The 20,916-nt window shown below is 45.8% G+C and overlaps 1 protein-coding gene across 2 annotated transcripts in view; it reads left to right on the top strand.

Annotated features, from left to right (window-relative positions):
• Positions 1-16,865, top strand: part of LTBP2 (latent transforming growth factor beta binding protein 2) — a 1,419,414-nt gene extending 1,402,549 nt beyond the window's left edge. For both annotated transcript variants that reach the window (XM_086937485.1, XM_086937488.1), the window contains one exon: positions 15,166-16,865. In XM_086937485.1, the coding sequence (XP_086793611.1) occupies positions 15,166-15,335 (170 nt within the window). In that variant the 3' untranslated portion in view covers positions 15,336-16,865. The remainder of the gene's footprint in view (positions 1-15,165) is intronic.
• The last annotated feature ends 4,051 nt before the right edge of the window (positions 16,866-20,916 follow it).

Raw genomic sequence — 20,916 nt, forward strand, 5'->3', positions numbered from 1 at the left:
TAGCGCGACTCTGGGGGGCGCCCGAAAAACCTGATCTGGAGGAGTGGAGAAGAGGACTAGATCTGTACATGGCAGCGGAGAGAGTGACCTATAAAGCTAGAGGCTGCCCCAAAAAATTCCGGAAAATATGGACTAAATGGAGACACTACCATGGACTAGAATAAGTCAATAAGGAATGACCGTAGGTGGTCCATAGGTCACTGGACGGGGTACTAGGAGGTATGAACCTCACTGAACAATGTATATATGTGCTCTAGGTGCCCTGTTTACGATGCTGGATGCGCCGGCTATACCACAGCAGATGGGAGGGTGTGGCGATAGCGGGGGTGGGGGGGAGGCCAGGGTTGGTGAAATGCTGCTAGGGGGGGGAGGGGGGCTGCCGGGGTTTCTGGTGTTTCTTAGTTTATGTGTTTTATTTATGTTACTGGGGGAAAAAAAAAGGAAGAAATGCCAGTAAGTTCGATATGAAGACTACGATATTCCTTAACAACATGAAAAGTTGCATATTCGGCGGCGAGAGCGGAATTTTGACGCTCTACCGTGTGAACCTTATTTGGGTATGTAATCCTTCTGATGCAACAATAAAAAGAACTTTAAAAAAAAAAAATTCATCGTGTTTAAGAAAGAAGGCAACTTAAAAACATGAGCAGGTAAAATGGTGGTGTTCCTACGCAGGCTTGATATAACCATATGACACTAACTCTTTGGATGTGAGTTGACTAAAAAGCTTCCTAAAATCAATGCTAAAGTGTTTATAGGTATAGAAACATAAAAGCATAAAAAGGCATTGCGCTCTTTGAGTATAAAAGAAATTCAGAAAGCCCAGTTACACATTAACATCAATTTAAAATCATATAGAAGATGTTATAATTTAAAAACAATTTAGAAGGATAAAAACATGGGCAAATTAAACATTTCCAACCACTCGAAACTGCGAAATTGTTTATGTGTTCTGTTCAGTAGACAAAACATTGCTGTTGCCAGCAACCGCAGACGATGTTCCCAGAGGCACCCAGTGCATCAGATCCATAGAGCAAAAATGTTCCAGTCCTTCCCCCTCAGCGTCTGACAAGAAAGGAACAGCCAGTATAGAGTCCACAGAGAAAGAAGCTGGATCCAGATCACCAGGAGCCAAAGCATTCCAGGATGGCTCATTGTATGCATTTAGAAGAAACGGCAAGTGCGAGGGACAACAGTACAAGTGGTTCTTTACGGTACTCACCAGCAGTTATATGTCCGGAGATTAAACCAGTTGCCTCCTAGGCATTAGTCCGAGGCACACTCAAAAGTGCACAGCAGATGGTGGAAAACTGGCTGCACGCAGTGTAGCCAGACAGGCCAAAAGGACAAGAACCAATGGTCATTCAGTTCTTGAAGTAAGGGTGCGCCAAAGACACTGTATTATTCGTTCACCATACAGGAGCAATTGTGGTAGTGCTATCCCTATTTGGCCTTGTGATGAGACATCCATTTAGGAATAAAAAGAATAAAATCACAGTCCTGACAACTAGGAAAAGGACAAGTGGAAAACCTCCAAAAATGCTTCCTAGCACGGAGTGAATAAATTATGGAATAACTCCCAAGACTGTCTGGAAGGCTCTATCCAACCCAGAGCCAGTATTTTTAACAAAGTGTGCTACACAGCAGTACTAGACATGTTAAAAATGTGGTGCACAGGGCTCCCGGAAATGGAGTCTCATAGGTATTGACGTGCTGGGTGACATTTGGAAAAGTGGATGAATGGTGTCTTTTGAGAGTCTGTGTAAGGACTTCCAGATGAGTGACGGAGAATTTCTTCATTACGTCTACTGCGCTTGGCACTCCGCTGCCACGTGCAAGACTGGACGGTACTCCCCCAATATACCCCACTGGAAGACAGGCTTCTGCTAGACCCCATGATTCAGAAGGCCGTGTCGCTTACTTACAAAAAACTTGTGAATAACACTCCTGACTGCTTGGGTCCTCTGCGGGAGGCTTAAGAAATCGACGTGGGCCTGCTGGAAGATGATGATTGAGCGGAGGCCCTTCAATGCCCCAGGGAAATAGCCATTAGAGCAAGCTTTCGTTTGATCCAGCTCCGCATCCTCCACAGATCGTATGCTTCAAGAATGGCACAAGTTTACATTAGGGGTGGAGGTTCTGAGGAGTGCGCCTGGGGATGTTGTGAAAGGGGGTCGTTCTTTCATATCCTGTGGGCCTGCCCCAAGCTTCAGAAATACTGGAAGGGCATTGTTCTCGTGATGGAGGCGGTAGTTGAAGCACAAGTTTCCCTGGATCCCCGATGGCATATTCTTGGTGTCACTGGCGAACTCACATGGCCAAAGTGGACCAAATCATGGTTGGCATTGGCTGGGGGGGTAGCCAAGAGGAATATTGCATGTGCATGGGGAGCAACGGATCCTCTGACAGTGGCTGCATGTCTATGTGACTTGGACTGGTGCTGTGGGGCAGAAGGTGTGGTGTATCAAAGCCGGGGATGCCCTCGCAAATGGGAGAACATATGGGGACTGTGGACATTGAACAGGGGTCCCTGAGGGCTCTTACGAGATGTCTGTTCGGGTTTCTGGGAGGGCCTCGGGATGTATACTATTGGGGGGTGGAGGGCACACGTCTATTTTTCTGGATTCTAATGTGCTATATTGCTTGGAAATTGTCAACTTGCAATCTCCTCTCTACAAATCTATGATTGCTTGTTTATATCTGAAGCTTGTTTATCGAGTTCATAAAAATAAATTTAAAAATAAAATGTGGTGCATAGGCTCTGCAAAATGGTGTGGGAAATTAGTGTGGAGTAGCAACTGTATCTCATAAGAAGACCTTGCAACTTGAAGATCAAATGTCTCCATTGCAGATGTTAATGGCACATCCTTCGGTAACAATAAGGCTTTCAGTCTGCTTAAGGCATAAAAATTAACATTTGAAAGCTTTATCAACAGTTAAAGCTTTGCATCCCTAACAGTGCGGGCAGGTGGAAACAGTACTTGTGTACAGCAGGTCACGACCAAAGATACCATTACCAGATAGGCAACTCCTGTTTAATCTCACAGCAGCCCTGATCTTCAATATCAAATAACTCCCATTAGAGAATAATCTGAAAGCTGGACATATCACAGCAACCGGAGAACCCTTCATATAACAGGACAGGTTTACCTTTGACACATTACATGCAGCATAAAGCGAAACTTCCCTGCAAACTAAGGAATATCCCAATGTACTCTCACAGGCAGTCCAGCTAAGAAAAATATCAGCCTCACCATTCCTACAGTAGTATTTCAAAAAGAAGATCAATCAATCAATCAAGGCATTTGTATAGCGCGCTACTCACCCGGAGGGTCTCAAGGCGCTGGGGGTGGGGGGGGGGGGGGGGGGGTCCACTACTGCTTGAACAGCCAGGTCTTGAGTTGCTTCCTGAAGGAGAGGTGGTCTTGGGTCAGGCGGAGGTGGATGGGGAGAGAGTTCCAAGTCTTGGCTGCCAGGTAGGAGAAGGATCTTCCTCCCTTGGTGGCTCTTCGGATGCGTGGACCGGCGGCGAGGGCGTGGCTGGTCGATCGTAGTTGGCGGGTGGGAGTGTAGAAGGTCAGGCGGTTGTTGAGGTACCTGGGGCCCAGGTCGTGGAGGGCCTTGTGTGCGTGGGTGAGGAGTCGGAACGTGATTCTCTTGCTGACAGGTAGCCAGTGCAGGTCTCTCAGGTGTCCGGAGATGTGGCTGTGTCGGGGGATGTCAAGGATGAGTCGTGCGGAGGCGTTCTGGATGCGTTGGAGTCTTTTCTGTAGTTTGGTTGTGGTTCCGGCGTAGAGGGTGCTTCCGTATTCCAGTCGGCTGGTGATAAGAGCCTGGGTGACCGTCTTTCTGGTTTCGTGGGGATCCATTGGAAGATCTTTCGGAGCATGCGTAGGATGTTGAAACATGATGCTGAGACGGCGTTGACTTGTCTGGTCATCGAGAGGGAGGAGTCCAGGATGAAGCCCAGGTTGCGTGCGTGGTCCGTGGGTTTAGGTGCGCTGCCCAGGGCAGGGGGCCACCAGGAGTCCTCCTAGGCAGAGGGTGATGATCCAAGGATGAGGACTTCCGTCTTGTCTGAGTTCAGTTTCAGTCGGCTGTTCATCATCCACTCGGCTACGTTTTTCATCCCTTCGTGTAGGTTGGTTCTGGCGGTGGTTGGGTCGTTGGTGAAGGAGAGGATCAGCTGGGTGTCGTCGGCGTAGGAGATGATGTTGAGGTTGTGTTGGCGTGTGATGGCTGCGAGGGGGCTCATGTAGACGTTGAAGAGGATGGGGTTGAGTGATGATCCTTGTGGTACGCCGCAGATGACTTCGGTGGCCTCGGATCTGAACGGGGGGAGGCGGACTCTCTGGGTTCTTCCGGCGAGGAACGAGATGATCCAGTCTAGTGCCCTCTCTTGGATTCCGATGTTGCTGAGGCGCTGCACTAGGGTGCGGTGGCAGACAGTATCGAACGCTGCGGAGAGGTCCAGGAGGATGAGGGCCGCTGATTCCCCATTGTCGAGCAGGGCTCGGATGTCGTCAGTGGCTGCGATGAGGGCGGTCTCGGTGCTGTGGTTGGCTCGGAAGTCGGACTGCGAGTGGTCGAGGGATCCGTTTGTCTCAAGGAAGGGGGCCAACTATCTGTTGACGGTCTTCTCGATGACTTTGGCAGGAAAAGGGAGGAGCGAGATGGGGCAGTAGTTCTTGAGGTCGGAGGGGTGTGCTGATGGTTTCTTCAGGAGGGCGCTGAGTTCGGCATGCTTCCAGCTTTCCGGGAAGGTGGCGGTTTCGAAGGAGCAGTTGATGGTTTCCCAGAGTTGGGGTGCAATGACGGAGTTGGCCTTGTTGAAGACGTGGTGGGGGCAGGGGTCGGTTGGTGATCCGGAGTGGATGGTGTTCATCGTGTGGATGGTGTCTTCGGTGCTGACCGGGGTCCAGGCGCGGAGGGTGGTGGTGGGGGGCGTAGGTTCGGTGGTTGGGTGTGTGATTTGTGCGCTGAAGCTGTTGTGTATCTCGGCAATCTTGCGGTGAAAGAACGAGGAGAGTGAGTCGCAAAGGTCTTGTGAGGGAGTGATGTCGTTGTTTCTGGCGCTGGGGTTGGAGAGCTGTTTGACGATGCTGAAGAGTTCCTTGCTGTTGTGTGCGTTGTTGTCTAGTCATTCCTTCTCGTGTACATACCCCTCTTGTAGCGCTTCATATGTGCCCACTTGATGGTGTTGTAAGCAGTTTTGGAAGCGAAAAGCTGAAAATGGCAGAGAAATAAACCTATGGATTATCCAATCCACGGAAGGTATCTCTGCAACAGTGAATGCTAATTTCTCTAACTTCTCTATGTGTAACATAGTGTATGTTGCATCCTTTGTAGCCATGATGGTCTGTTTGGTGAGGTTGTATGGTAAAAACAAACTAGTGACATTAACGTGTTTCCATGGAATGTGACAAGCACAAAGCGTTTGCAGAGTCCAACTCAGTAACGTGATAGCCCTAAGCTGTGACTTCCCATGTTGTAAAGAAGACACGTCACTCTGTATGATGTTGATTGTAGACACCACAGAGTTACCCAGAGATCATATCCTGGTGGATAAAGTGGTCATATTAATATCTACTGCCAGAGCCTTTCTAAATTTGCCCTGTCAATTTTCATAATGTCTGAATGCAGCTTTCTGCTGTGAAACCTTCCACACTTCATTGTATATAGCATACTAAAAGTGATTTTGACGTGGTTATTGAGGACCTAATAAAATAAGTCCTGTAGCCTCATGTCATCAGAAAGAAGGGACAAGTGTAGTTTCACCTGAGACGATGCTTAGGATTTTAGCCAATCTTGGCATAACTTCCCAACACTGTAATTTGTTGCCATCCCGAGTGTTGTGTCTCTGTGTAGCGTGGGTCGGGCCCTTCCTGCACATAAACAATTGCCCCTGCAGCGCAGGCACCCTTGCAACATGGCTGCACGGTGCCTGCGCTGGTGCTAAGCAGCTTTTTTTCGGCCAGCGCTAGGGGGAACACAGGGGTGTGAAATATTCTTGTGAATACCAAACATCCATGTGTTTTAAAAATGTCGGAGTGCGGCACTGCTGATTTTGGTGCTGCTTCGCACTCCGACATTTGTTTGTAAATATGCCCCCAAATCCTCAGGCAGCTGCATTCAATGCTGGTAGCAGCCAGATCATGCAGAGACACATGGCAGAGTTATCACAGTGTCACCCAGCACCACTGCCTGCATCTGCTCACATGAAGCTAAAGTGATGGGCAACTGTAGGCAGCTTCTTCTGCATCACCAGCCAGAGGGTATGCTCTCAAATGCTAAAAATGCACCCAGCCGCGCATCCGGAAGGGTGTTGTTGCTCCACTTATTGTGGTAGCCTTTGGTACTCTTGGATGGCCCTCCTCACAGTGAAATCTCTAGAGTCTCCACACACTGTTAGTGATCTGCACACTGTAGCTCACTCACCCGGTATCCTCCCCATTAATTGTCAATTAGCCAACCTTGTAGAGAGCACCTGGTAAAGGGCTCCGATGTTTTAGTTACATTTTTAAAAATTGCTTGCACACTGTTAGTGATCTGCGCACTGTAGCTCACTCACCCAGTATCCCCCCCCAGTCCAGCACAGATAGTTCCGGCTGTCTGGAGGGAGGTGATCAAACCGGAAGTGAGACCTGACTGCTTCTCTCCCAATTCCGACGGGAGGTTAGCAGTCTAGCCCCCATACTATAAAGCTGATGCCTAGTCAGACGCTCGCAGCGGGCGCGCCAAAGGCAAGCAGGTCCGCGCCTGGACCTCGCCAGAAGCAGGATCCAATGCCGGTTTCGACGACTCTCAGTTCAAACAGGTGAAGGGTTCCGTTACTTAGACTAGTAGAGAGTTGGTTACGATAAAGAACGACAATTCAAATGTAGATTTACCAACCTATGCTTGTACCACCCCTACTGAAGTGGAGGGTCCTTTTTCCTGTAATAACTGTAAATATCAAAGCGCTCCAGTTCACCTCAAGAATGCTAATAACAAGCCTAAGCAGGACATAGACTCAATCTCCAATCGACTGAGAATGGGCACTCCGCCAGAACAGATACCAATAATAGCTGGAACTGTGTTTTGGCTAATGTAAGGACACTGCCCAAACATGCTGCTAATATATGGGACCTGTTGGCCTCCAATAATCCCCACATAGGGTTCCTAACAGAGACTTGGACCAAACCCCACTCCAATCCTGACATAGCAGTAGCACTCCCTGAGGACTACCACATACTAAACTAGATAAACCACACAGGACAGGGGGAGGAATAGCAATAGTCTATAAAAACCCAGTAACTATCACCGTCCTAGACCAAGTAAGCAATGATCAGTTGGAGATACTGTTTTTTAGTATGAAGTTACAGCATAACCTTAACTGGAAAGGAGCCATAGTCTTATCGCCCACCAGGACCCCTAACCAATACCACCTCACAGCTCATTGAACTTATTGCCCCTCATGTCATTTCCTCCAGAAAGTTCCTTCTTCTTGGAGATTTCGAAATACATAGTAAAATTCGAGACAACCCGGAAGCCTCATCTTTTCTGACCAAACTGGCCGCACTCAACCTTACTGTAATAAACAAAGATCCAACCCACCAGGCAGGACATATGGCAGGACATACGTTAGACATCATCTTAAATAACTCGCTCGACATATCTTATGTTGCCACGACTCCTCTGACCTGGTCTGACCATTTTATGGTCGAGATTCGGATTAATACCTATAATTATCATTCTGCTCCCAAATGCTATCCTAATAAGAAATATAGAAAGTGGAATTTAATTACACCAACACACTTTGAAGATGCATTTTGCCTACCTCATCACGCGGAAATAGATAACGTTGAGACACGCCTAGCTTCATTCAACGCTAGCCTATTTTCTACTATACATGCTTAGCACCTTTGAAACAAGGCCCCACAACCACTAAACGACACCAGGCCCCATGGTACTCAGCCCCCCTGCGGCTAGAAAAGAGCTCATGCAAAAGACTCAAACACCATTGGCGTAGTTCTCAAAACCCTTCAGACAAATAAAACTTCAAAGAGGCTCTAATCCATTACCATCGCAATCTAAAAAATGCGAGAAAGACCCATATCGCAGCCTCTCTCGAACAAGCAGGGAGCTCTCAGAAATGCCTCTATCAGATCTTAAAAACCTTCACCAATCCTTTAGCCTGCGACATGGCATCTGTACCATCTCAAACGCTGTGCGATAACATTGCTGGTCATTTCACACAGAAAATAGACATGATCAACAACAAAATCACTTCTACTATAAATCCTCAACCTAAATTAGAAACTGAATCCCCTCTCACTCCACCGGCAATTAATCTATTAGGAAATTTCTCACAACTTACAATAGAAGATACCAAAGCCCTCCTAAAAAGGGCTAAATCAGGGTCCCCATTGGACCTGGTTCCTGCTAAACTAACTGCTACCTTGGCCAAACAGCTCGCAGCCCCAATTTGTTATTTCCTTAACAGCTCCCTGAAGGATGGAGCTCTACCTCCTGATTGGAAAGCGGCACAGAAACTTCTGATTAAAAAGAATCCCAAAATCTCTCCAGAAGACACAACAAACTACCGACCCATCTCGCTCCTTCCCCTTCACACCAAAATCTTAGAAAAACACATCAATATACATCTTTCCAATTTTATTGAATCCACTAATAGCCTTGACTCCTCACAATCTGGTTTGCGCCCCAGATAGCTCACTGAGTCTACCCTAGTGGCAGTAATGGACAACATCAGGATGCTGTTGGATAAGGGTCAGGCAGTACATTTGGTGCTGCTTGACCTTTCCGCAGCACTCAACACCATATCCCATCAAATTTTACTCAGAAGACTGGGCGACATAGGCATCACAGGGAAAGCCCTGAAATGGTTAACCAACTTTCTATCAGCCAGAAGACAGACCGTTAAGCGAGGCCCCTACCACTCTAAGACCACCAAGGTTACCAAGGGAGTACCACAGGGCTCATGCCTGAGCCCTACCCTATTCAATGTTTACGTTGCTCCCCTGGCAAGACTGTTGAGAAAACTGGGCTTCATCCCTCTAACATACGCTGATGACACCCATACTCCTTTCATTTGATAAATCCAATCCTAACATTCAAGACATCTTTTGTGAAGTAATGAAATCTATAGCAGAATGGATGAAAATGAACTTTCTCCAACTGAACTCTACAAAGTCCGAGATAATGCTATTTGGTGATGCCACATTGAGGTGGTCGCCTAGTTGGCGGGCAGAGGAATTAGGCCCCACCCCTTGCCCTAAATCAATGGTAAAAAACTTTGGTGTCCGACTGGATCAAAAACTCACCCTGAGAGACCATGTCTCTTCCTCTATCGGAGCCTGCTTCCACAGCTTTAGCATGCTCAGAAGAGTCTTCCCTTTCCTACCACTGTCTTCGAGGAAAACCCTGATACAGGCACTGATTCTAAGCCGCTTAGACTATTGTAACGCATTGCTGATCTAAGCCAACGAAAAGGATATATCTAGACTACAGGTTGTCCCAAACACCAAGGCCTGTCTGGTTACCAATGGCCCCCAAGAACAGCCTCCCTCCCTTTGCTACAGGAAATACATTGGCTACCCATTCAGAAAAGGATTCTTTTCAAAACATGCTGTATAGCTTATAAAGCCGTACACAGATTAGGCCCTAGTTATCTCAATGACAAATTTGTTAACTATGTACCTCTTATACCCCTCCGTTCAGGAGACAAAGCCCTGATCTCAGTCCCACGCTTTAGAAAGACTCGACAAGGTGGTAAGGCCTTCTGCCATCTTGCCCCTTGCCTATAGAACAATATCCCCATTCACCTGCGACTATGTACAGACTAACTGGCCTTTAGGTATCTCCTGAAAACATCACTCTTCTAAATTAGTCTCCTCAGTTCGCTTATGTGGCTCCAGCACTGAGATACCCTTATGGGGTGATTTGTGCGCTTTATACGTGAAATAAATAAACTACATATGTTTTAAACTAGTATATGTCAGAATTTGTGTATATAAGTGAGTATATGTGAGAGTGAGAGATTGGAAGAGTTCCTGTATAAATAAGTATGCGTTTTTATAAGTGATGGTTTAAGAGAGTAAGTATGTGTAAGTTTCTGTAGAAGTAAGTGTGGTGGTGTGTGTATACCTGTATATATAAGTAAATGGATGTTTGATACTTTGTTTGCATGTGTGACTATGTGAGTGAGTAACTCTATGGATGAGTGGTGGTGTGTAACAGGATGTATAGGTATTTGAGTAGATATGATGAGTGAGTACATGTATGAGTGACTGTATAGGACTGTTGATGAATGAGTGGATGTGTGTATAGATCTTGGAATTACTTAATAGGTGTGTTGTAACTGGTATTGGTATGTCCATTGATTTGAAAATGTTAGTTTGTATTTTTGAGAGTGTGTATCAAAGGTTATATTAGGGTGAGAGGAATTTTGCCACTCTATCACAAGGATGATGTCCTCAGTGATGTCATTTGAGATGTCACTGACCATGTCATGAGTGATGTATTATGTGACGTCATCAGCACTGCATTGCGGGTGCGCGAATTATAGTTAGCTGAACTAACTATAACAGGGAAATTTCTATGGTTTTGTACGAGTGAAATGTCCAACTAACTATAACGCCCCTGAAACCTACGTTTTTTTTGTGAATTTATAAGGTTTTTTAAATGCTAATTTCTAACTATAACGTGCCTGAAACCTATGTTTTTTTCAGTGACTTTCAAAGGTTTTTTAAATGCTCATTTCTAACTATAACATGACTGAAACCTATGTTTTTTTCAGTGAATTTCAAAGGTTTTTCAAATGCTAGTTTCTAACTATGCCTACAGAGGTAGGACATGTGAAGAAAGAAGAAAAAAAAACGCACAGAAAGAAGCAAAAGAAATCCAGAAAGAAGCAACTTACAATTCGCCACAGGGCACGTTTGCACAGTGGTGAAGGAAGGGAGCGGGCCTGAGGTGGCATGTGTGCAAACTTGCCCTGTGGCGCGTTTTAAGTTGGGGAATTAATTCCTCTTCAACCCCGAGGGTCCCTAGGGGCCAACTAGCCCACCAGGTACCTCCAGTATGCGCCAGGGAGCTGCCTTGCAGAGAGGTGTTCGGCGGCCCGGCCGGGAGCGACTGTCCGGCAGCATGCGGTCCTCGCTGCTTGCAATCTGGGAGTGACCCAGTGGTCCCCCGGTACCTGCTGAGTGACTGCATCAACACTCGTCAGATGCTTCTCGGCACCTGAGCAACACCGGGGGGACTCCTGTCGTTGGTATAATGGGGGTGCACTGGGCAGCGGATGGAGGACCTCATCCACCCCAGGCCCCCGGAGATAACTCCTCATCAGAGCGGCCTGTCCCGACATGGATCGGGGGCACAGACGTTCCCGCTGAGGTGCCTCCACCCAGGAGTCTAAGCACACAGCCCCTGCTTCGGGGACCAGAGGCGCGAGGACAGCTGAGCCCGGCCTTCTTTCAGCCCTTCTGCCCCTGTGTGCCCCCTCTCCAACAACTTCTGTTGCCGTCAAACAAAGTGCTGCTGCAGCCGGGCAAGAGCGAGGAACCAGTGAACTTTTCCCAGGTATGGGGGCGCGAGAGCCACGACCGGCTGATTCTGATTGTCATCAACGTTACTCCAGTGGACCCGAGCCTACCCGCCTCCTCTCCCTTCCTGACTTTGATTTTTGAATTATGTACCCCCCTGACTTCTTTTGGCACTCTAATTCATACTCACTCTCATGGACTTCTTTACTTTTGTCCTGCCCGCCATTTTGCTGCTGTTCTCGGTTGCTTTTGTCTGGACCCTGACCCGCCATCTTGTCCATTCCCTTGTCCTTTACCCTTTTCCCTCGTTTCCCCATTGACGATCATGTGATTTGCCTTTTCTCCATACCCTGTATCCCTCCCACCCTCCCTTGGTGCTGTGACTGCGTGCCCCCTCCGACCCCACTTAATGGAACTCTGCTCTCCTGGTTTTTTGGGTCTTGACCTGAGAAAATCTACTAATTGTATGTGTATATATATATATATATATATATATATATATATATATAGACATACTATTAGTAGATTTTCTCAGGTCAAGACCCAAAAAACCAGGAGAGCAGAGTTTATATATATATATATATATATATATATATATATATATATATATATATATATATATAGAGAGAGAGAGAGAGAGAGAGAAACTCTAATCGCTAGTGTATGCAGTAGACCTTTTTACTGTCTACCATTCCTATGTGACTCTTAGAGTATATCCATTCGTATCCCTTCCTTGAGAGACTTTACTACTTGTACATTTGCAATTTTTTTTGTGTATATCTCTTCCTTGTGTGACTTTTTAACTTGTAGATTTGCAATTTTTTTTCTGTTTGTATCTTTTATGTAACGCATGTAATCCTAAGCCCTTATGTATCGCAACTGGTTCTTTTGTAAAGCGCTCGGACACCTTCGGGTAATGTTCGCGCTATATAAATTCGCATTAAATAAAATAAAATAAAAGAACCGTATCCTAAAGTACGATAAAACCACATAGTTCCAGTGTCTCACTTTGAAAAGAGAGCACATATTTATGCGTCCATTCCAAAAAAGGCCACAAGATGGCACTAGTGTACAGCAGGCGGTATAGGAATCTCAATATATTATGACCTAGAAATATCCTGCTATCACTGAAACCCATGTGCAAACCAAACAAACTTAAGAGATTTGAAGACCAAAACACAACACCACACACTTGCTTAATTAATGTAAAAAAGCACCCCATGCTCAAACTATAGTATCAAGCAGATGTAGATGTCCAGCCGCAAAACAAAGCTTCTAAATACATTCCAAAAACGTGGTCAGTCTAAACTGCAGTAAAAGAGGCGCCTAATTGGAGAACGGTAAAGACTAGACATTCATTGGGGCCCCGCTCACATCCTGTATCGGTTTCGGGTCCCACGTGGCAGAGAGCCTAGACAGACTTTGTCAATTGATTGTGATCCGATCATACCATTAATTCGATTGGTTGCCAGTCAGGAAGGCACAGGCTGGCTAAGGCAGGGAATCTCTGTTTAATTTATTGTTTATCTGCCACCCCGCCCAGCAATAGGTGTCTGACCTAGACTGTGCCATGCTACGACTAAGTGTGGGTGACATACTGTTCGCGAGAAAGTGTCACTCATAGTCGTTAAATGTCACCCATAATTGCACTGAAATTATGAAAATGTCACACTAAAGTAATCTGAAACCTTGGCAGCTATGTGAATGAGGCAGCCATATTGGGTGACAAAAATCTTTTAGGAGCCAAGCACACGTCTGCCCAATTAAATCCTGTATGGAGGTCCATCAACATGAGGACCGAGCCATGGCACCGCTCTTCAAGTAGTGCTTTTTGAAGTCTCTTTTGGTGATCACATAAGGTCTAGTGAGAGCTGCGCTGTCAAGCTGGACCTAAAAACATAGATCTGGGGGTGTATGCCTCCTTTATGATCCTTATGAGAGAAGGGGCCTGTGGGAGAAACAAAAAGGGAGTGCTGAGAGGCCACTTTTTCGGGTTTGCTAGGTCCCATGATGGCGAGGAAGAGGTTGACACCACAGTTAGTAAGTACTGGGACGAAGGCGGATTGAGGAGGTAAGGCACAGATTCAAAATCAGCACAGAGTCTCAGGAAGGGAAGGTTGCCCTCAAGGAACACTTTCATTAGATCATAGTTTTCTTCCAATTTGTCTCTTTTGCGTGTAATGATTGTTATTCTATCACAACAATAATGATTTTGATTAATATCTCGCGACAGAGAAGGTAACGTTGTTTCCATGTAATTATCTTTCTTTTATCTTGGGTAACTTCTTCCATCATGACCAAAACAATCCACTTCTCCTACGTGAGAGAACTGTCTGGTATCTCGCAAGGAGCTTCAAAGAGAATTGAGGGTGTGGGCTGGTGCTGAGCATGGTATGTGCTGCAGGGCTGCACACATCGCCTGGAAGTCTCTACTTGATGCTTTTGCCTTTAAAAGTGGTTTTGTTTCTACATTTTAAAGCGTATTTTGATTTCAAATATTTTTTTTAATGTGTTTTGAAACACTGCTTGACTCACAGGAATGTCAGTAATCATAACTACAATGGAGAGCTACTAGTGTAAGAAACCACATCTCTGCCTGTGTTATCAGTTAGGTAATAATTGGCTAGGAGTAGACCAAGAGAACATCCTACAAGAGTAAATGCTGCAACAGCATTATTCGTAGGGATATATCACGACAGGAGGAGTGTAATGCTGTTACGTGACGTTTAATAAATAAATATATATATATATATATATATATATATATATATATATATATATTACCAAACTTTTCCAACCAGGGAAAACAACGGGTCGCACAGCCAACCTGGATTCAAACAGTGATCCTTTTTATTTCAGTTATTTCAAAAGGGCAACAGGCGCAGAGATCTACGCGTTTCGGTGTCACTCCACCTTGCTCACGTGAGCAAGGTGGAGTGACACCGAAACGCGTAGATCTCTGCGCCTGTTGCCCTTTTGAAATAACTGAAATAAAAAGGATCACTGTTTGAATCCAGGTTGGCTGTGCGACCCGTTGTTTTCCCTGGTTGGAAAAGTTTGGTAATAAATAGCGGCTTGGTTCTGCCGCAGGACACCGCACATACGTGAGCGCTGCGCAAACTCCCGCGAAGGAACCACTGTGGAGGTTATATATATATATATATATATATATATATATATATATATATATATATATATATATATATATATATATATATATATATATATATATTCCAGGGAATTACTGGATCAAGTCAGATGCTAGAGATACTCTGTGCAAAGGATGTGAATCTTTGAATTCTGTAAAAGAAAGAGTTACTTACCTTTAACTCTGGTTTCGCAGTGTGATGTCTGCTATAAACTCACATGCAGTCGACCCAGCTTTCCCACAATGTGAAAAGGAAGTCTCACACCCATGGCTTGATAAAGTACTGTGAGGATAGTGTTGAACTGGCGGGTATTGTGGGGTTAGAGTCCACATTTCACAGATTTCTTAGCATCAGTCCATATCCAACCATTAGATTATCCAGACTTGAATGGACATCAAGCTGAAAACTCAATGCAATAGTTAAGTGACTTTACCCTCTTTCTATCTCAACTTTCTTCTGTCTTGTTTCAGATATCAATGAGTGTGAACGCATCAACAATGGAACATCTCTGTGCCAAAATGGTCGGTGCAAGAACACAGAAGGATCCTATCACTGCGTCTGTTTGCCTGGATACATACCCTCCCAGCTGCCTCACCAATGTGTGCCACATAAACCACAGCGCCTGGCCGCGGAGAACTAAGGCACCAACAAATGAACTTAGAAGATGTGAAAGCACTTGAGGCGTGAGGGGCTCCGTGCCTAGTGGGAAAGACTTTCATGTCCTACATGGAGAACTGACGCTTTGAATCCCACCAGCTGAATGTCCGATCTTTTTTTGAGGTTTGTTGCAGCAATAACACTGCCACCTCTGCGTCTGATTTTGTGGCCCACCTCTTCAGCTAAGAAGCGCCTAGAGGAGATTAGAGGTCCCCACACTCAGCCTTCCTGCATATGGACTCTCCAGGTCACACCATGGACTGTACGGGGGCTATACATTGTCGTGTAGTGGACATAGACCCTTCCTATGTATCAAGGTGAACAGAAGTGTATTTCTCCACTCCATGCCCCGTGCCCGCACCCCGCACCCCTTGCTATGAGGTGTCAATCTCTTTGTTCACTTGTGCCTTCTACATCACCTCCAAATGTGGTGTACGAAACGGCTCTCTGGCTATATTTCCTATCAACACGTCTATACAGTAGATCCACTTTAAAGCTTCTCATTCTGCAAGCGAGTGTAGCTCATCAATAATACACCATCAAGTGCAGCTGTAATCAGAACTCCCCTAGGCTCCTCTGCTGTCAGTGTGGCTGCTTGCTATCTTGAGTTTGTTTTAGCAACAACAAATCAGTCTCTTTGTCCTGTTCTGTGACACCACCAAGTCTGTACTTCGCTCATCATGACCTAGCACACATCTCCACTAATAGACACCAGAAGTCATGCTCTTGTTAATAGTGAGTCCAGAACTGCATGAACAAACCCCCTGAGACGGACCTGCAGACAACCAACCTTAGTTTCCCATCAGTAACAACTGCCCTCATTCTAGATTCAGCTCTGCAGCACTGAACACAGAGACCTTAGAGTTATTCACAGCTCAATGCTTCACTAATAAACCACGCTTCTTTAACACTAACAGATCTCACTAACAACACCTTGAGCCACACTCTGGTAATCCTGAGCCCAGCTCTGCAGGAACGAATACCTCTAGGTATACTCCAATAACACTAAGGCTAGCCATTCCATAAGAAATGTGAGCCATGCTCAAGTAACACTGAGGTCAGCTCTGCACCAAACCCACCCTGGTAACCATGAGCCCAGGTCTGCTGTAACAAACCTCCTGAGCCAGGATCTGGTAGTACTGAGCCCTGCTCTGTAGTAACAGAGACACTAAGAGACCCTTGCATAGCACTGATACCAACTCTTCAGCAGCAAATAATGTACGCCAGTTTAGATTATCATTCTGCCCAGTCATTCCGTATCGTCACCCTGAGCCATGTCTCACTGTCCAGTTACAAAGACCCAGAGAATCACTGTTTAGGGACAATGCCAGAGCCACACTCTGCACCACCACTGTCAGGCTTCTGGTTAAAAGTCCACCTGAAGCGGCCTTTCAATCTGATGCCCAGGCTCCGATCTCTACAATAGCTTTATAAAATACATGTAACGTGTCTTTAGATGTAAGGTTGCTTGAATAATTTGGTTAATTCTGTTAAATAAAGAAATTATATTTTATGCCCTGGGGTCATGCAGTGTTCATTTTTAGGTCACGCCTGCGTGGGCTGTGCACATGCGCAGTCTCGCTGGCAAGATTTTATGATTTTAGGTGGCTTTCAGTAACGGGCTTTAAGCCCCGCCCCTCTTTCCCATTGGCTGGCGTCACCGTTTATGGGATGTATGACGTTACAACGCAGGCTATTACAACGCCTTCCTTTACAACGCGGTTTTTACATCGCAATCCATTACAACGCATAGCTCTTTGGGGTCCTGGATAGTGAAAAGTTTAATTTACTATTCCAACACCAGTCCCCGTGGACACTAGGGAAGGTGTTGGATAGTAAATTAAATGTATTCCCTATCCTAGAGCGCCCCCCAGCGCAATGGGTTGTAATGGTTTGCGTTGTAATGACCGCGTTGTAATGGTAGTGCGTTGTAAAAGTTTCGTTGTAAAGGTTGTTCACCCCGTTTATGCTAAACGGTGGCCAGCCAATGGGAAAGAGCACATTGTGATGTATAGTTTTCTCTTTTTCTGCTGTCCCACTTGGACGGGCTCGCCTGACTTCCTTCTACCGTGAAAGGCTTCTTATTTTTATGGGGCCAAACACATGGCCCCATAAAGATAAGAAACCTTTTACTTCAGAAGGAAGTCAGACAAGGCCGTCCAAGTGGGATGGCAGAAAAAGAGAAAAGTATGCAGGATCCTCTGTTACACCTATGTAATCTTCTGTACAAGTCACTTGCTCCAAGAGGAGTTTGCTGACTCTAAAACAAGTATGTGGCCATTTGTTATATTTCAAGAAGTTTGGTTAGAGCGAAAAACCATAACCCTGAGATGTCAATGAACTGAAAGAAAACCGCTCAATGTATTCTAACAAGCAGTGTAAGCTAACTCACGGAGGTAAAATAAAAACTCCTGAAAGGTTGAAATGTGGGTGCAGAACGCGCCTATGATGGTGGTTGCCTGTCTCCATCACTGATAATGGAGATGGCCCATGCGTACTTTTCTTTTTTGCTTTGGTCCCGACTGCTCTGATCAGACTGCAGCAGACAGGCCGATCCGATGGCCGTTGTGTACTTCCAGTGCCCCAGGACGCCTACCTCATGGGTGTTTTAGAAGGCAGCCCCAGACAACAACAGTGGTCGCGACCTATTATATCAGCTCTGTGCTACCCGGCAGGGGACGCATTTAAGTTTGGTCAGTTAGCAACTGAGGCACACAGGCCCCCAGCACCCTGCAGATTGTTGCACTTTTGTACTTAACGTACATTAGCTCTATACACAAAAGGGCAGAGTGGAAAGGGTGCAGGTCGCTCAGTTCTCTCATCCCCAGCCCCACTTTGTTACCTAGTGCTCTCTGCGTTGGTGATTCACGTGTATGAGCAGGAGCGACGTTGAAACACCAAAGGAATGCATATATTTACTAGTTTTATGGAACCCGAGTTTTAGCATATAACTGAAGAAGGACTTTTCAGGGGCAGGTGGTCAGGCTCGACATGTTCTGTAAACTCAATTGCTTTGGACAGAGAGAATGAGTGATCTTAACAGCAATACAATATAACGAAGACCTCATGGTTCAATCGTATAGGTAAGGTCTGAAATGTGTAAGGCCATCAAATCTCTAAACTAGGATGTCCAACCGAACAAATTAGAGCATGTGTCGGGGACAAAATAGGCAAAAAAGCAGAACGAGAAAGCGGTTATTCATAAACGTAGGAGCGCCCCCCACTCCACATTTCTATTCATTTCGAACAAACAGTCAACTGATTCCACAGGCCTGCTTCACACACGTCGCCGTACCTTTCATGACGGGTGTCAATAAAAACATTGATGTACAAACCTCTCAATGGTGCCGCGGTTGCTGAAACTCGAGCGCTATCCGGTCAACCGCACACAGTCCGCCGGACTTGTCATCTTCGACTAACGAGGCACTGGATGGCAGACAGGCCAGCAGAGGACAGAATGAAGGACTATTGGTTGCCATACAGTGAATAATAACACTACCCTTTTCCTGCTCGGGGCTGGCTAGCCATGGCACGCGGCCCAGTTTAGGAGAACAATGTCAGAGTCCAGAAAACAGCCTTGCAGGTGGCACACCCAGCTCTCAATTTGTTTCACATTTCATGGAGAGTTGGGCAAGGGTTTCAAGATTTAGAGCCATGAAATCTATTTCAGAGACTTTCCATATATCTATACCGTATAATTGCTCATAAAACCTGCATCACAGCCGAGATATAGTTGGTTTCTCGGTTGGCAGCGACTACAGAGATACCAAAGACTGAATGGGCATGGAGTTTGAACTTCACTGTTAGGCAAGAATAATGAGTGATATCAAAGAAGTGGTATTATGCTGTTCCTCTAGTGGCAGAGTCAGAGAGTCAACGAACGGTTGGGTCCAGCTACGTTAGGGTCTACAGTTGGAAATCCATTTGTTGGATTGTAATGCGCTCACACACCCTCTCAGGTGTCAGGAACTTGGGAGTCACATTTGATGAGGCTCTCAATTTCATGGATCATGCGAACAAAGTAGCAACCACAGCCCACCACAAACTACGCATGATTAGGAAAATTAGTCCGTTCCTGCCAGCAGCAGCCACTAAAACACTGGTCAGTTCTTTGGTCCTATCGTCCCTCGATTACTGTAATGGACTATTCCTAAATGCACAGGTTAGGGTAACGACGAAGCTACAGGCGATACAAAATGCCGCAGCACGCCTGCTCTCTGGAATACCTTAATTTGCGGCCATCTCAGACGAAATTAAAAAACACCACTGGCTGACGGTCCGGAACAGGATCAAGTTTAAATCACTTTGTATAGTGTATAAGGCACTGAACGATCAAGGACGGTATTTTCTTAAGGACCAGCTGGTACCCTATAAACCTTCTAGACAGCTCCGCTCCTCTACCCTTAACCAGTTAGTGATCCCACGTTCTAAAACAGTGGCTTGGGGCGATCGCCGCTTCCTGGTTGCGGCACCCAAATTATGGAACACCTTGCCTCAAGACATCAGGCTGAGCTCTTCACTCCTCCAGTTCCGCAAGAGATTAAAGACATGGCTTTTTAATCAATAGCTTCCACTATAAATCCTTTGGAGCATTTAATACTGAGCAGAAGTTATGCGAATTTGTTTAGCGCCGAGACGCCTGCGGGTATTTGTTCGCGCTCTAAAAATGGCAATAAATAAAAAAAATAAAAAAAAAATAAATGCTTCATAATATGGGCTGCTCCTCATTGGACTGGCGGTGCAATGTGCAACGGGCTCCCTAAAAAGGGGCACTTTATCGGAGATCTTTTATCCAACAGCCGTATGGTGAAGTGCGAGTGTGGGGCCAGAATAGTGTAGATGTGCAGTGGTGAGTTAAAATAGGATTGGGAATACCTGGCGTAGATCAATTTATTCTGGGGTTCTCCTATCCTAGTTAAAAACAGTGAGCAGTGCACTCATCCGAGTGTACTGTCTCGTGTCAGAGTGTTCCCCTCTGGTCTGATTTGTACACCACTACACTCGAGTGGTCACCCTTCGAACGAGGGCTCAATTCATTTTATTGTATACATCCATACTAGACCCTGCCAGCAAGACAGTGGAAGGCCAGGGTTTGAGTTATGGCGAGGACGAAGCAGCAGAAATACTTAGGACTCCCTCAATTCTGGGCATCGAAAGCGATGACGCAACTGGAAGCCAATCGGAAGATTAGCAATCACTATCTGACATGAAGAGGGAATGGGTTAAGATCACCTTACATGGTGCACTTATGGCCGAGTACTTTAGGGCTAATATTTCACCTAATGGCCTCATAGTTAAAAACTTTCCCAGGATCTTCTGGGAAGATGGCCAGTTCAAGATAGAATGGTCACAGATCTCTTGTAAATGCACCAGAGATCTGCTGATCTTAATTGTCAATACGGCCAAAAGACTGGCCGATGAACTATTGGATCAGATTCAAATCGCAGAGAGTACGATTAACAATGCGGTCCCAGGCCCCAGTTTTAAATCGAAACTAACGGAGCTTAACAACGAGATCGCGGAACATAAGGAGTACCTCATGAAACAGAAAGTTGTGAAGCTAC

The sequence above is a fragment of the Lissotriton vulgaris genome, chromosome 9, assembly GCF_964263255.1.
Source record: "Lissotriton vulgaris chromosome 9, aLisVul1.2, whole genome shotgun sequence".
Taxonomy (NCBI): Eukaryota; Metazoa; Chordata; class Amphibia; order Caudata; family Salamandridae; genus Lissotriton; species Lissotriton vulgaris.